The sequence below is a fragment of the Sceloporus undulatus genome, chromosome 6, assembly GCF_019175285.1.
Source record: "Sceloporus undulatus isolate JIND9_A2432 ecotype Alabama chromosome 6, SceUnd_v1.1, whole genome shotgun sequence".
Lineage (NCBI taxonomy): Eukaryota > Metazoa > Chordata > Lepidosauria > Squamata > Phrynosomatidae > Sceloporus > Sceloporus undulatus.
Genome location: NC_056527.1, coordinates 167,994,984 through 168,012,125, shown reverse-complemented (window position 1 = coordinate 168,012,125; position 17,142 = coordinate 167,994,984). Strand labels below are relative to the sequence as shown.

Here is a 17,142-nt window from a genome sequence, read left to right as displayed (position 1 = left end):
GAGGTGAGAACAGTTATGTTCAACCAGATGGGAAACGTTTTACCAGGTCCCTCTCCTTTTTGCTTCTGGGAGAAGAGAGAATTTGAAATGCAGTCACCAGATTTTCAGGGCAGGCTGAAAATAAGAGACGCAAAGCAAATGCAAGGCAACACAACCCCATCTGGTCTCCTACAGAGGTTTGGGGAGATCTTAAGCTTCATGTTCTGTGGCCAAAAGAGTTTTCCCATTCACTTGGCTCTCATTAGACTCCCCAATGGCCAAAAATATCCCAGCGCTTCATTTTCTGTCTTCTCAATACGCTGCTCTTTATAAACCCACAACTCCCAACATTTGCAAAGGTACACTTTCCCACAGCAACGCACAAAAACTGGAACAGTAAATAATTCAGATTTGCACCTTAAATTGATTTGCATAATTTATTCTGAGTACTGTGCATTATAATAATCTCCATAAATCTTAAGTGCAACGTTTTTGACTTTCAACACCAGATGCCCAACAACGGGGGGTTTTTAACTCCGAAGAAGTTCACTCCACAACAACTGAACAGTCCCCTGTGATTCTTTTATTAGAATTCCAATAATTGAATAGCTTTAAATCAATTCTTAAAAAATATTCAAGGTACAGAATGTGCATAAAGTACAAAGCAATGTACAAAAACAGAAGAAATCAGAGAAAGAAACCGCGCGTGGAAACGGATTCAAAACACTATGGAGAGCGTGAGACGAAGATGAAGGGACTACAGCAATGCCCTCTGTGTGCCTCACACGTCATGAGCACCGCAAGACCGACAGGCTGGCTGAGAGATTCAGCAGCGCATTGTGCGTGCCCTCGCAGAGGCGGCAGGAAGGCAAGGCACACGCTGTGCCCGCCGGGTCTTTGTGATGAGCTTCCTTCCTCTCCTCACCTTCCAGGCCTGGTCACCCAGGAGGGATTTCCTCTTCCGGTTGCAACTCGAATTTCCAAATACCACAGAGAGAGAGTGTGTGTGTGTGTGTGTGTGTGTATGCAGGCACACATAGACATTTTAACACACACACCCCCCGGCCGTGAACAGTGCTTGAGGAAAGGTGCAGCCACAGTTTGCTGCAAACCACAAGAATACACAGAAAAAGGAACAATGGCCCTAAAGATCACCATGGACAGACCCAGAGAGCTCCGGAGCCATGCGCTTGAGTGCAGACGGGGCCTCTGATCTAAGTGAGGAAGTGCCACCAGGCTCCAGAACTGGCCAATAAGTGGCAACAACTGGCCAGACCTATAAAGCCACTGGCCTGCCTCTACTGAGTGGTGAATTTAGAACTAAAACCAGTTTAGAAGAGGATTCAGATTAAAAGGACTGGTTTTGTTAAAAGAGTGAGGAGCCTATGCATTCTCTACATTTCGTGTGGTTTTGTTTATCTGTGATGAAGAACAAGCATCACTCCATGAATCAATAGAGGCCCAGTCATGGCTGCCACCAATCAAAACCGTAAGCCACAGACACCAACCATCAGGCAGAACAAGCGAGTGACCAGTCCCACACTTTTCTTCTCACACCACACAGAGAACCCCTCAGCAGTCCAGTCAGCGTGAACACAACTAACCTCCATTTGCTCAGTTTGTTCACACAAAGCTACCTCCAACACACAATCTCCCACTTGCTTGCACAAGGATGAGCCTTTGATCGCTTCAGCTAGATAAAAGTCTGATCTAAACGATGCTCTGACAAGCTGTCTTCCATAAAAACAAGAACAATATTGGCAATTTGGGAAATATACTAAGACACAGGGAGCGGGCAGTTTCTTGAGCCCTTTGAGGAATGTTGCTTGCAGCCCCTAATCCATTAGGCCAAGTTGCCTGGACTGGCTACTTCCAAATATATCTGTAAAGAGCTAGGAAACTCTGCCCATGGAAGCAGGATTGCTGCTCTCAGCCCCAGTAAATGCAGCTCCAAGAAACCGTGCGCATTGGAATTGTGGGGTGCTGCCGACAGCCACAAAATAAGCCATACACTGCTCAAAATAAGCCATACACCGCTCAGTCTATGAGATACACAGCATCTAATAATTAAGGTTGAAAGAATGTTTAAAAGGCTCAGGTCTGTCCTCTACTCACACTTTCAGGAGTGTCCAGCTCACAAGATTATTGCAACTTAATTTACATCTCGGCTGAAATAGACCAATGCATTTGGGAAATAGATCTGTCATGATTTTTAAAATTGTCCTGCCAGGACTAGCATTCTGATAATGCTGCAGCCACATGCAAACAAGGGATGATGGTTCATAATACTGAAATTAAAGGTGAGGGGGAAAGAGTTAAGACATGGAAAAATCTGGAAAGAAGAATAAAAGAGGCTATAATAGGACAGAAAGAGGGAGCAGGGGAAGAAAGGACAGTGAGAACTCAAGATCTATTTCCATCTTGGACCTGGGGAAATATACACAGCTTTCGAGGAATGGAACTTGCTTATATATTCTGACAGCACTGCATCTTTGGTTTGTTTTCCGTAGTCGGGGGCACATGGATAGGGACCACATTGTTGCTTGGAGACATGTCATTCTCACGTCTGTCTGACATCTGCTTCTGAGACACAATGCGATAGATCTCTAAAATGGGGGAAAGTCTTGTTACTACAAATGCCGCATCCACCCGTTATGAAATTCTGGGCCTGAATGTGCCCCCACCTCACCTCACTCCACAGCACCTAGGAACTCCTAGTTGTAAGAACCAATTCCACTCAACTGTTTGTTTTTGTCTTAATACAAGCTGAGGCGTCTTACCTGAACTAATAGGAAGGTAACATGAGAATACACAACTGGATCACTGAAGCTCTCACTGCAATAGGCCAGTCACTTAAGGAACCCAGGCGCCAGGACCAAAGCCAGTGGCTGACCACCATTTGCTTCTAGCTCTGATAATGGCTACATGGAGGCTACTCCTCTCCAGGCAAAACCCCTCCACTCCCAGAGAACCTAACTCACCTGTCAGGATGGTCTGGAAAGCAGCTTCCACATTTGTTGAGTCCAAAGCTGAAGTCTCAATGAATGACAAACCGTTCTTTTCTGTGGGAAAGAGGAACAGACGATCAGCGGTGCTGGTATCTGCTGGACCACTCAGGTGCCTAATAAAGTGGCCTGGATAAAAGCTTGCCAAGCTTCACATTCACACCTCACTCAAAGCCACACCATTCCAGCTGGAAAGATGAAAACCCCACATGCCTTTGGCTCCATTACGCTTTCCTCAAGCCTGTCCAATTACCATCTGAACACTCCTTCCATGTGATCTTGTGTCCTCCACAATCCTCTGCTGCCCCCCAACTCTCATATGCTATAAGCTTACTATGTGTTCCCATCAATTCACTAAGTGATGATTCCATTCACCGGATTATAACCTGGTTCTCAAATTCAATCATTAGCACAACAACTAAGGTCAAACATTCAGTGCCAAAACTGAAATCTAAAAGCATTTTAATGCTAACAGCCAAGTGGATCCTGAATACTTTCACAGCACGATTAGTGTCCTTAGAGCCTAGTGAGTCGCAGGAGTAACCTCCTGCCAAAATCCTACACACACACAGCACTGGACGGCCAAAAAGATCATCAATAGGTCAGTAGGAAAAAGACCTGATGCCTACCATCAACAGGGAGTAGGAAAAGAGGAAGACTGCATTACAGATGTATTTACTCAATAAAGGAAGCCACAGCCCAAAGTTTGCAAGACCCAGCTACTAACAACAGGATCTCTTGGGAGGTCCTCATTCATGGGGTCACCATATAAAGCCAAATGGACAGCACAGAGCCTACAGTCTGGGGAAATGGATGTAGATACTTAAATCTTGTCAACAGTTTTCTTCATTTAAAATCAATTCCAATATACTTATTAAGTTTTTTGGACCTGAACTACTTAGTAAACAGCCCGGTCAAGTATTTATTTTGGTCTGTGGGAGCTGTGAAGCATTTACTGAAACACCAAGGGAGCCATTAGCTAAGGACATTTGGAAACCTGTGTAATCTACTCACCTTGGCTTCAGCAATATAGTTCCACCCATCTTTGTCCCTCAACAGCCGTAATTAAAACTAACCTCATCACCATACACAACATGACTATGTCTTCGCATCCCTTTTGCATATGTCCCTCTCAGTATATCCCTGGAAGATGCTGGAAGCTAAGACCTGTCTCCTGTTACTTGGATGGTGGTGCTGTATAAAATACTGTGGTTGTGTGCCTTCAAGTCATTTCCAATTTATGGTGACCCAATCAGATCCGATCACAGGGTTTTCTTGGCAAGATTTGTTCAGAGGGGCTTGCCTTTGTCTTCCTCTGAGGCCGAGAGAGTGGGACTTGCCCAAGGTCACCCAGTAGGTTTCCATGGCCTTTTCCAGTGATCTGAATCCTAGTCTCCAGAGTCCAGCGCTCAAAACACTATACCAGTGATGGTGAACCTTTTAGAGACCGAGTGCCCAAACTGCAACCCAAAGCCCACTTATTTATTGCAAAGTGCCATGTCCCTCTGGCTTTCTAGTAACAAACTCTGGCAAACTCTGTGCTGCAGCAATGGCACATGTGCCCACGGAGAGGGCTCTGAGTGCCGCTTCTGGCACGCGTGCCATAGGTTCTCCATCACTGCACTATACCATGCTGGCTCATATAAAATACTTTGGTATTGTGACCCTAAGGTGACCCTATCTGGGTTGAGTGACCAGCATGGAATTTGAAACCTGGTCTCCAGAGTTGCAGTCCAACACTCAGACCACACTGGTTGGTATAAAATACTAAGCCCCATGAATTTGATCTCCTGTATTTGAAAAAGCCTTTCTGTTTCTCAGATAAGAAAAGCTGAAATGCTCTGCAACGGGAAAAGAGCGGAGTGGGAGAACAAAGCTGGCTCAGATTCAAGGTTCCCCGCTGATGTTCCTCTGGCTCACCCTTCCTTAAGTGATTAAGCCAAGTGTCACCTGACCAAAGAAGAGGCAGCCTTGAAACCACCATAAAACTGTACCTTTAGTGCAATGAACTGGGGAGGAGGGAGATGTTCTTCTGGGATGGAAGCCAGAGAATGCCACCATTCCCTTCTCCCCCACACTCTCCCCAGAAATCCTCCCTGACAGCAAGGGACATAAATCAAACATTTTTAATCATGATTAGTGGAAAGAAACCCAAGCCACATTCCAGAAACTGTAGCCTGAAAGCCTGGCAGATTTATGACCAGGCCAACAGTTTCAAGAGAGGCTTTTGCATCTTAATTGCTCCGACCATCAGGGAGGGAAGGGCCAGGATGCACTCTCATTTAATTAAACAAGGCCCTGGCATTTAGACTGTGCACACATTAAACCACATGCAAACACACATACACACACTCCTCCTGATCAATATTTTTATTAACTGCCATCATGTCAACTTCATCCTGTAGAGACTCTATGAATGAGAGACCCCCAAGTCACTCTGTCATCAACAGCCTTGCTCAGGTCTTGTGGGCTCAGGGCCATGGCTTCATAGCCAGAATGGCTATGCATCACCTCCCGCATGAAATGCAGGGTGCATTTCTGAATTGGTTTTAATAATTTGTAAGCCTACTTGATTCCCAATATTGGGGAAAGAGCAGAAGAACAACAACTTCAACAACTCTATTGGTAGAGTAGACCCACTGAATCAATTACTGATTAGTGTGTCAACACATAGATAAATTACACTACCTAATGAGTCTGCTCTAGTGGGAATGAACAACATGTGACTACACTGCAACAATCTTATACAGTGGGCCCAGGTATGCAATTTCAACCATCTGCAGATTGTTACACCCCATATTATTAAATGGTGGTGACACAAACATGGACATGCTTAAGTATGCACATTCACATTGTTACCATTTAATAATATGGAGTGTGATCATCTCCATTTTTTCATATCCACGTGGGGTCCCACAACCAAACCCCTGTTAATCTGAAGGGCCAAGTGTGTATTTCCCCTTCCTAACCCTTTCAACCCCCCACTTATATCTACCCACCTGCAAACGCTCGAGCCTCATCTGTCGGAACGGCTCGCAGGTGGCGCAAGTCACTCTTGTTGCCCACGAGCATGATGACAATGTTGCTGTCGGCATGGTCTCGCAGCTCCTTCAGCCACCGCTCCACATTCTCATACGTCAGGTGCTTGGCAATATCATAGACCAGCAAGGCTCCCACGGCTCCGCGGTAATAGCTGTGGACCCAAGCAAACACACCATTAAGATGATGTGCCCCCATGACTTGAGAACAGCACACCTCACCCTCACCCCACAAACCATCTGGACTGACTGCTGAGAAGAACTATTGCTGGCTGTATCTATAACTCAACTGGTTTGTAGTTACCTCAGGGTCCCCAAAGCAGAGGAGAATCTGTTACCACCATCTGCAATATGGCTTCTTAACAGGCCCAACAGATTTCTAATTTTGCCATTGCTAGGTTTTAGAAGCTGTCTCAAAACCAAAGACTAAGGGAAAGCTGATCTTTTATAACAGCCAAAAGAAAAACTGATTCAGTGTGATCACTTCAAAGAAAGAAATCTTACATTTTTTCCAAAGGGACACTTCAGCATCTAGCAGGTTACTAGGGACTGAAGACAAACTCCTGACCTAACTTTGGAGCCAGGCAATATCCAACAGAGCGTTTTCGACTGATCTTAGGTATGGGTCACTGGTCAAACTGATCACATACAATAGGCAGGCTGTAGGGTCACAGATCCCCATCCGCCACAATGAAGACAGAGGACTTCATGGAGGGACCACTTACGCAGAGGTGATGGCCCTGTACCGCTCCTGCCCTGCCGTGTCCCATATCTGAGCCTTTATTGTCTTTCCATCCACCTGGATGCTCCGTGTTGCAAACTCCACACCGATGGTGCTTTTGCTTTCCAGGTTGAACTCATTGCGAGTAAAGCGGGAGAGAAGGTTGCTCTTGCCGACTCCAGAGTCTCCAATAAGGACAACTGGAAAGGCAAAAAGGCAGCATTTTTAGAGAGGCACTGAGCAATCGCACAGACTGGCAGTCAGCATGGCCTCTCTTTAAAGTCAAGAAGAAAAACAGAGGACATAGGGGAAAACAGGCTATCAAAGGCCTATTTTGGACACTGTGTTTTGAGGCCAAGTACATATTACTGAAATATGGATTTTGTGAAGACTTAGAAATGCATAGAAAGAACTTTTTCCCCCCAGACGTGATAAATGAAACCAGAGATATCAAAACCATGGATGGGAGGCTCATATTGTAGTTTTAAATTGTCTGAATGGCTATGCCACCCTGAGAGCCTTAGATACAGAGCAGGATATAAATATTTTAATGAACAGACAAAATAATATAGAGGGGGAAACCTACCCAAAGTTAATATATGGTCACAGTCAAGGGGAATAGTCTTCAGGATCACGCTGAAAGACTGTTTAAGGCAAGTCAGAACTTATCCAAGGTCAGTGGGAAAACAAACCACATGAAAAAGCTTCTCATTTACGCTGGGAAGGACAACCAACTTCAAACCAGAAGAAGGGCTGTGCCAAAGAAGGATCGTGACATTTCTAAGTACGCAACCTGTATGAGTAAGCACTGGCTGTAAAAACCAAACTAACTGGACTAGCCAACTCTTGTGGGTTTTGTGGGGAATAGGGAGGGGAAACATGGCCTAAAGCTGACTTTCCCTTAACCTGGCGCACTGCTCTCTTCCCTAGCCAATGGAGCCAAAGGGTGCAGGAGTCCAAGATAATGTGGGTGCGGGGGATGAGGCTGCTCTACAATAAGGAGCAAGCAGCTGGGCTCAGCAAATCCCAAGGACACACCAAGAGGAAAGCGGAAGGGAATGACTTCATGCTTAAGCCGCTGGCTCAGACTTTTAACAGGAACAGCAGGCAAAGGGTCCCGGAAAGTGGAGCAAAGTGGAATCGGTGGGGAAAGCGGCCTCTGATGCACAAACCCAAGGCACCGCAAGCGGCTTCTAAAGACACAGCAAGAGCTTTGAGAAATACTTGAGAGCAGGAGAGAGGATACATGCATGCGCTCACATTTATATTTTTTCCCTGCGTTGTTCTCTGGCATTGCCTTCCTTGGCTTCATCCTTTAGATCCTTTCTTACATGCCCCTGAGTTTGACTTACTCATGGTTTATATCAAAATCCATGATTTAGTCCCCAAACCCTGCCCTCAGCTTATACACGAGGTCAATTTATAGCTGAGTCTAGATAGTAATTTGTGTTTTAATATTACAGTATAACTTGTCTGTATAACTTTCACTATTGTACGTTAACCAGGAGCACCAATGCTCTCACAGAAAAACAATGTTTAACTACTGAGTCCCAGCTTGGGAGAAAGGCAAGATGGGAATCAAATAAATAAATACAGAAGGTCTTCAATTATTGCTTATGATGATAACTGTAAAACTCCCTCTGTTCACATACCTCAAGAAAGCCTGGTCTGTCTGGACTACAGAAGTCTTTGGTCCCAGAAGCAAGAATGGAACCTAAGGAACTACAGTGGTATGAGACAGATACTTCAGGGTTGTGAAAATGAAGGCTTGCCTACTGTGTGAATCTTACATCAGAAGGCGGCATACTTGGGCCGATCAATGACACATCGAGTGGGAGCGTCAGCAGAACCGCTCATAACAGGAACTAGGCACATTGAGGAGAGGACTTTCAGGGCGGCAGTAAGGAAAACTAGGTCCAAAGTCACGGAAACAGTTCAAAGTCCACTTCCACTGGTGCAGCCTTTGTTGCTGAAACCTGGATTTATAACCCCTTGCAGCACTTCCTTTGCTCAAGGAAGCACCAGTTATCTGAGCAGCCAAAAATGTTGTTTCTCAACACATCCTGCACACACTGACAGAAAGAAAATCAGCTGAATAATCAACCTGGGAAGAATGCGCACAAATCCTGGAAGAGGAGGAGGAGGATCAGCACCGACGCTCTCATGGAAAAGCATGGCTGTTATGCAGCAACAGCAATGAGAGCTAAAGTGAGGGTGAGATCTCGGTTGCTAGAAAAGACAAAGAGGGCATGGTTATGAAGTAAGATGCCGCAATAAACCCTTCCTACAGCCCCAGAACTGGGAAAAGCTGCACTGCCTTCTGCCAACCCTATTTAGCACGACTTCGTAAGGCAAGCGCTACTCCATCTCCAGAAAGTAGTTACTCCTCCACTTCCAGAAAGGCCTCTTCCACCTTTGGGCTCAAGATACAGGGCTTACATTCCTTTGAGCGATAAGAAGGAATCACAGCCCCAAAAGGGAGAGAAGCATTCCAGACTGACATTGGTCTGGGTTTTTAACCTGCTCTGCCCCAGAGGAATGTGTTTACAAACCACAAAAGCCTACAACGCCAGGCAGCCCACCTTCAAACAAAAGCAACAGCTGGAAGCTGAGGTTGATCCATGAAATCCCTTTCTCTCTCCTTGTTCTTTAATAACCCCTTCCCCCTTTTTTCAAAAAGAGAGAGGAATAAAAAAGAACAAGGGGAGCAAAATGTCTGAGAAAAACCACAAGGCGAAGACCCCAAAGTCAGGTGTGTGACTCCGAGGAGGACTTTCACCTAAAACTGAAACCATAAAGCTCCAATTGTCAAAAGGAAGTACATTTAAATCAGTAAATCTTTCTCCTAAAGGAATTCCCTCCCCCCCCGATCAAGAAAAAAAAGGGGAACCCCCAAAAAAGCGGGGGGGGGGGTCACAGTGTTTGTTCGATATGATAGTTGCCTAGACAGCCTCATTCATACAGCTAAGCTGCCTGGCATTGTAGTAATATAAAATATATGCCCCTCTCCACGCCTCTGCAAAGCGGGCACCAAAATAATGGAAGCAGCCAGACGTGGCAGAAACCAAGGCGCCTGGATGGCAGATTTATTTGGGAGCCCTGAGACGGTGCAGATATTTCAGGGAAGGCATCAAAACGTCCTGGCCGCTGATACCACAACAAAACGATGGCTTCTCTGGAGGGGCTGGGAAGGAGGAAAGGGATGCTACACACGGAAGCAGTTTGCTCACACTCTGACAGTCTACAGTACAATACCTTTGGCTGTTCTGTACACCCAAATCCATTTCTTAATCAGTTTCCTGTAACATTTACACCTTTCTCAGGACATAGGTCCAAAACACACTGGAGAAATGACCCAGTTTGAGACCGCTTTAACTGCCCTGGCTCAATGCAAGGCAATCCTGGGAACTGTAGTTTATTGTAGCACCAGAGTTCTCTGACTCAATGTCGCACAAAACTACAGTTCCCAGAATTCCCTGACACTGAGCCAGGGCAGTTAAAGCGGCCTCAAAGTGGGTTATTTCTGCAGTGTGTTTTGGACCATATGTAATGTCTTTTGTGGGGTTTTCGGACTATGAGGCCGTACTCTAGAAGAGTTTATTCCTGACGTTTCGCCAGCAGCTGAGGCTTTGGCATCCTCAGAGAAGGTAGGATTTTTAAAAGTCTGCATCCTATTTCATTTTACTGACAATTATTAGTGTTTTCACAGGGCTAGTGACAAGGATTTGGGGCCACTGATAACTCAGACACGATCCAAGAGTCTAGGAACAGTGAGGTGTTGTTGGACAAGGTGCCACATTTTACAACGATGTGACAGCATTCCTCTCCATGGCAATTTCATTCAGAGTTTCTCATGGCTGCCTTTCCCAATCCTAACCATTGGACTTCTTGGCTGCAGCCTCCGTTCCAATCAATGTTTGATCCAAAGTAGGGGAAATCTTTAGCTACTCTGTTTCCCCGACAATAAGACAGACCCATAAAGTAAGCCGTAGCAGGATTTCTACTTAATAAAAACAAGACATACCCTGAAAATAAGCCACAGTGTCATTGCAGGACCAGGCCTGAGCTGCCAGAGTCTTGGAAGGACCAGGGATAAGCCAGTTCTGCTCATGCAGCTCAGCTGGAGCAACTGGAGCTACAGCCATTTAAGGTCTGTGCCATGAGGCTGCCAGCCTTTGCCCCTGAATCACCGTCTTCTGCGCTGTCTGTAGCTGCTCTGGGTGCATTGACTGTCAGAATGGTTCGGCAGAGGAACTCACCCCCTTCTTTGGAGGTCTCTAAACAGAGGCCGGGTGGCTATCTGTCACAGGGGATGCTTTGGTTGTGAGTGCCTGCATGGCAGAAGGGGCTTGGACTGGATCAGGGCCCTTGGGGTCTCTTCCAACTCCATGATTCTTTGCACAAAGGAATTCTTCCCTTTGCTCTGGATCTGTGTTCTTTTGCACAGGGTATCCTTCCCTTGGATGGCGTCTGGCTGAATGGCAGAAGGAGACTGGACTATATGGCCCTTTGGGGTATCTTCCAACTCTATCTATCTAATCTATCCTTCCATCCCTCTGAGTGTGGCTGAGTGTCCATCTCTGGAGGCCTTTAAGCAGAGATGGGATGGCCCTCAGTTGGGGATGCTGGGATTGTGTCTTCCTGCATGGCTGAATGGGAGAAGGAGGCTGGACAAGATGTTACAAACCAAACAGGAAAAGAAGACCAATTGGAGAGGTCAGTCAGATGTTAGTCAGATGCCAGGACTGAAGCAACATGCAGCCATCTGAATAAGATGGCCTAATGTTTTGTTTTCCCTTATTTGGTTTGTAACATTTTCTCTGATGAAGAAGAAGAAGAAGCCTTTGGAGCTTCGAAAGCTTACAACAAGTCTGTTGTGCCAATAAAACGTATTGCTGGTGGATTTTTGTTCTTCCGTGACAGAAAGGGTTGGATCAGGCAGCCCCTTGGGATCCCTTCCAATTTAGGATTCTGGGATCGAGGTTGAATTGAGGTATATCCTTCATGGTCATAGCATTTGGGTTTACGTATACCCTCCGTGGTCATTGATGCAAACTTACCCTCGATGCAAACACAACGGCAGCTGCTAAAAACAGTGGGAGGGTTTCAAATATTACAAATAACAATAATAATTTGTTTCTATCCTGCTTCTTCAATAAAGAACGAGGCGCCTTACATCAATATCAAGCCATGTTACACAATAAAATAAACCTCTCTCCTTCCTTAAAGCAATCCAGGTATGTTGGTATAATGCATGCATATATATATATATATATATATATATATATATATATATCTCACACAGCATTTTGCCCCCATTTTGCCATGGCCCTCTTTGCAGAGGACTTGGGGCTGCATGGCATTCTCCAATACTTGCCAAACCAAACAGTGTTACTGCAGAGATCATCCACTTTGAGGCCGCTTTCACTGCCCTGGCTCAATGCTAGAGGATTCTGGGAATTGTAGTTCTTTGTGGCCCCAGAGCTCTCTTTCTGGCAGAGAAGGCCCAATGTCTCACCCAAATGGAGTCCCAGGATTCCCTAGCACTGAGCCAAGGCAGCTAAAGCCGTCTCAAAGCAGCGTGGACCCAGATGGAGAGCGCTTTGCACCGCCCTGACCGGATGCCAGGGGATTCTGGGAAGTGTAGTCCTGCAAGGCTTTGAGCCTCCTCTGCCACTGGATGGCGAGCGACAGGGGGGCGAAGGGGGCTGGCCCTGTTCCTGGGAGGCTGCTGCGTGGACCTTCGCGTCGCTTCCAGCTTTGGGGGCCCTGAGGCGAGGCTACAGCAGGGCTTCCTGGGCAAGGTCTGTCCACTAGAGAGGCCTGCCCTTGCCTTTCTTGAGGCTGAGAGAGAGTGGCTCCTGGCCCAAGGTCACCCGGCGACACACCCGCCTTCGCTGACGGCATGAGAAGAGTAACCACACCTGAAAAGGCAGGAATAGCACCAGAAGGATCATTCTGAGGCCCAGGGAGCCCTTCCTTCGCAGGCAGAGGCGCCTTGGGGGCCGTGGAGTCTTAGGGCGGGAAAGGGCTGCCTCGGAGGGGCTTCGGGGCCTACCTTTGAAGAGGTAGTCGTACTCGTCGTCGCGGGAGCCTCCCATGGCGGATGGCGACACAACAACGACAGCGGCGCCTCGCCTTCGCCTCACAATCCGCCCACTGACCGGCCCTCACTCGCTCCTCTCTTTTTTCACTCGCCTCCTCCCAAGCTAGCAGTACTACCGGGGTTAGCAACCTCACTTCCGGCTTCCGGTTGCCCTCTCCGCCGCCATTTTCTCAGAGGGCACTTTTTCGCCCCACCACGGCTTCACTTCCTGAATGTTGCCAGACTTCCGGTCTGGGACGGATGTCGTATCGCCACACTTCCTGTCTTGGCCGGAAGTGGCTCGCTGAGGGAAAAGCAAATGGGGGAATGAGACATAGAGAGGCAAAGGAGGCTAGAGAGCGGCTTTCAGTTTTGTTGGATTCGGCGTTATAGACTTTCGAAGAGAAACAGCACGCTCAAGGACTTCGCCGAGTGTACGTCACTTCCGGTTCCCAACTCGAACAGTTATTTCCCCGCTTATGGCGGCTGCCGATTGGGAACCGGAAGTGACATACACTCGGCGTAGCTCTTGAGTGTGCTTCTATGGCGGATCGTGGTGGGCGGGGCGAAGAGGTGCCTCCCTCTTAAAGGAGCCGTACCCGAATAAAGATTGGGATGGAGTACTTGGCCTCTGGAGTGGTCTCTGAGCATGTACAGAGTGGGGGGTTTTTCAGCCCACTTTTTTTTATCCTGGAGTCCTCGCATCTCAGTCACACTTTCCAAATTGTCTTTCTCTGTGTATAGTTTTTAATCAGTCGCAGGGAATCCTGGGGATTACTTGCCCATAGAGAATCCCCAATGGTTCCCTATGGGCAAATATCCCCCAATGATTCTCTGAGGGCAAGCATGGTTTCCCTATTGGCAAGTGCTATCCTTTGTTTTAGCTCTTCCCCAATAACAGAGAAGGCTCAATGTCTCACGAAACTACAGTTCCCAGGATTCCCTAGCATTGAGTCAGGGCAGTTAAAAGTACTATCAAACTGGGTTATTTCTGCAGTGTGGACGCAGCCTGAATATTCCCAAAGCTGATGTTGCAACGGTCCGAAACACACTGCAGGAAATAATCTGCTTTGAGAGCGCTTTAGGTCTCCTGGGTCAACGCTAGGGAATCCTGGGAAATGTAGTTTTGTGAGACATTGAGCCTTTCTTTCCTTAGAGAGCTCTGGGCCACAATGAACTACAATTCCCAGGATCCCTTGGCACTTGAGCCCAGGCAGTGAAAGGGGTCTCAGGCTGGGTTTATTAGACCGCAAACCGTTTGCAAAGAGGCCGAAAGGATCCCATCCAGCCTTTGTTTTATTCTGGAGTATTTATCCCGCAATAAAAGAAGGAACACTGCTAATAATGAGCCCCTAAGTTCCGTCTCAGTAAAAGAAGCATTGGAAGCAGCCGCTCTGAGAGCCTTTGGGGCTGAAGCCGGGCGGGGGGTAAATGCCCTAAATAACAACAATAATAGTAGTAGTAGTAAACCCCGGCTGCATGCGTGTGTGGAAGCACAGACACGTGTCTTTCTCCTGCCTCCGTTATCAACCTTGACATGTTTTCCTTTCTTTGCAATCAGAGGGGGAAAGCCCTAAAATTGCACCTAATGTCCTGGATCCAAGCAATTAGAAATGCAGCAGCCACTATGGAAATGGAAAAGAAGAGAAGAAGCAAATTGAGATTAGATAGATAAATAGATAGATAGATAGATAGATAGCTATTTCTGCTCTGAGAAGGAAAGGAGGCGCTAAGCGAATGAAGGGGAGGAGAAAGGAAAGAAGAGATCCGCTGCCCAGCAGCAAATCCTATTGAAGGGAAGCTGCGAAGGCACTTACTCAGAGGTGGTTCCATGGTGTAATGGTTAGCACTCTGGACTCTGAATCCAGCGATCCGAGTTCAAATCTCGGTGGAACCTACGAAAACCTCACCTTTTTGTGACTTCTTCCAAAATTAATAAAAGCAGAAGCCAAAGCAGGGTCCAGAGCCCAGATCCCTGGCAAAACTGATCCCAAAATAGCAGTTGGAGCGAGGAAATGGCTGTAAATGCTTCCCCGAAATGATAAGATCCTTATCGAACCAATGAAGGAAAAATAGCATTCAAAGGGGCGACAAGGTCCCTCTGCAAAAAGTGCTGTGCTCCCATTTCTTTGCATGCAAGGAATTGTAATTATAATTAGCTGCAAGGAAAGATCAGCGCAGAGAAAATGGCTACAGATTAGAATGGCTTCCCTTGTTTTGCAATTCTCTCTCTCTCTCTCTCTCTCTCTCTATATATATATATATATATATATATATATATATATATATAATATGACAGAGTTACAAAATGTAGTTTAACTAGAGATAGACGAGGATTTACAGGGATGTAAGTCTTAATTCTTGCATGCAAGAATAAATTTTTTAGAAGTTTTCTCCTTGTTTGGTTATGAGAAGCTTTACATGTTTTGTGAAAATTTAACTGGTGCCATGTTGCATAAAAGTTATATTAGAAAATTGTTTCAAAAAATAACATTTTTATTAATACAGTTCATAAGGTTAAGACAAGATTCATGAATGAATATTTGGTTATGTAATGATTCATACCATGTGCTGTTCTGTTTATAGATTAAAATCAGTCTTCATAACCACATTAGTGCATTGGCCTTTTTTATTTCTTTAAGAACCTGCCCCCCTTTTAGTTATCCATACTTTTAATCAGCATTCAGCCATTCTAAAGGATGAAAGTAATCATCACCCTTAACTGCTTTTCTCAATTTTTTCCACCAGCTATTTATGAGTGTCAGTTGAGAATCTGTGCAATATGAATAATTGATTTATGTATCCACTTGCAGCTTGCATGTGCTCCTGGACTCTACTTTGAGCCTGGATGCCTAGGTCTCAGCAGTGGCCAGGAGTGCATTTGCACAGTTAAAACTAGTGCACCAGCTGCACCTGACCCTTGAGACGTCAGATCTGGTTACGGTGACATATGCCTTGATTACAGCCCATTTGGACTACTGTAACACGCTGTACATGGGGCTGCCTTTGGAAACTGTTCAGAACCTCCAGTGGGTGCAAAAGGCCACAGCTAGAATGCTGACTGGGGCCACTTATAGGGAGCATATAACTCCCTTGCTGACACAACTTCACTGTTTGCTTCACACAAAGGGTGCTCAACAATAGCTCCTCTTCTTCCTGGAAAGAAGTGACCGATGTTGTGCCACAGGATTCTGTCCTGGGCCCAGTGCTATTCAACATCTTTATCAGTGACTTGGGTGACAGAATTTGGGAAATACTGATCAAATTTGCAGATGTCAAATCTGTAGCTAACATCCCAGAGGACAGGATCAAAATTCAAAATGACCTGAATGAACTGGAAAGTTGGACAAAAGCTAACAAAATGTATTTCAACACAGAGAAATGTAAGGCACTGCACTTTGGGCAAAACAATGCATAGACATAGGATGAGGGATACCTGGCTGAACGAGACTACATGTGAAAGGGATCTAGGAGCCCAAGTAGACCACAAGCTGAACATGAGTCAACAGTGTGATGAGGCTAAAAAGACCAATGCAATTTTAGGCTGCATCAGTAGAAGTATAGTGTCTAGATCAAGGGAAGTAAACATACCACTCTTATGCTCTGGTCAGGCCCCACCTGGAATACTGTATCCACCACAATTAAAAAAGGATGTGGAAAAACTGGAGCGTGTCCAAAGGAGGGCAACTAAAATGGTGATGGGTCTGGAAATCATGCCTATGAGGAATGACTTAGGGAGCTGGGGATGTTTAGTCAGGAGAAGAGAAGGTTGAGAGTTGATATGATAGCCCTGTTTAAATATTTGTAGGGATGTAATATTGAGGATGGAGCAAGCTTGTTTTTTGCTGCTCCAGAGAACAAGACCCGGAACAATGGATGAAAGCTGCAGGAAAAGGAAAACATTAGGAGGAACTCCTTGACAGTAAGGGCTGATCGACAGTGGAACACACTTCCTCAGAGTGTGGTGGAGTCTCCTTCCTTGGAGGTCTTTAAGCAGAGGCTGGATTGCCATTTGTTGAGGATGCTTTGATTGAGATTTCCTGTATGAATGGCCCTTGTGGTCTCTTCCAATTCTTCGATTCTATGATTCTATGACTGGCTACCGGTTTTTTTTCTGAACACAATTCAAAGTGCTAGTAAAGCCTGTAAACCCCTGTATGGCTTAGGTCCAGACTGTTTCTCCCCTTATGAAGTTGCCAGAGCCCTAAGGTCTTCTGGGGAAGGCTTTCTCTTGGTCCTACCACCATCACAGGCTCGTCTGGTGAGAACACGGGAAAGAGCCTTCTCTGGAATGCCCTTCCATGAGAAGCAAGG

At 46.1% G+C, this 17,142-nt stretch overlaps 1 protein-coding gene and 1 non-coding gene across 2 annotated transcripts; one reads left to right on the top strand and one right to left on the bottom strand.

Annotated features, from left to right (window-relative positions):
* Positions 1 to 402: 402 nt before the first annotated feature.
* On the bottom strand, positions 403 to 12,968 carry RAB11A (RAB11A, member RAS oncogene family). Its single transcript, XM_042474982.1, has 5 exons — positions 12,802 to 12,968; positions 6,748 to 6,943; positions 5,984 to 6,177; positions 2,961 to 3,041; positions 403 to 2,585 (listed from the first exon to the last, which is right to left on the bottom strand). The coding sequence occupies exons 1-5, from the start codon at positions 12,842 to 12,844 to the stop codon at positions 2,446 to 2,448; spliced, it is 654 nt and encodes a 217-aa protein (XP_042330916.1). The 5' UTR covers positions 12,845 to 12,968; the 3' UTR covers positions 403 to 2,445.
* A 1,685-nt stretch (positions 12,969 to 14,653) lies between these two features.
* Positions 14,654 to 14,725, top strand: TRNAQ-CUG. The gene has a single exon. It is a non-coding gene; the product is annotated as a tRNA-Gln (tRNA).
* The last annotated feature ends 2,417 nt before the right edge of the window (positions 14,726 to 17,142 follow it).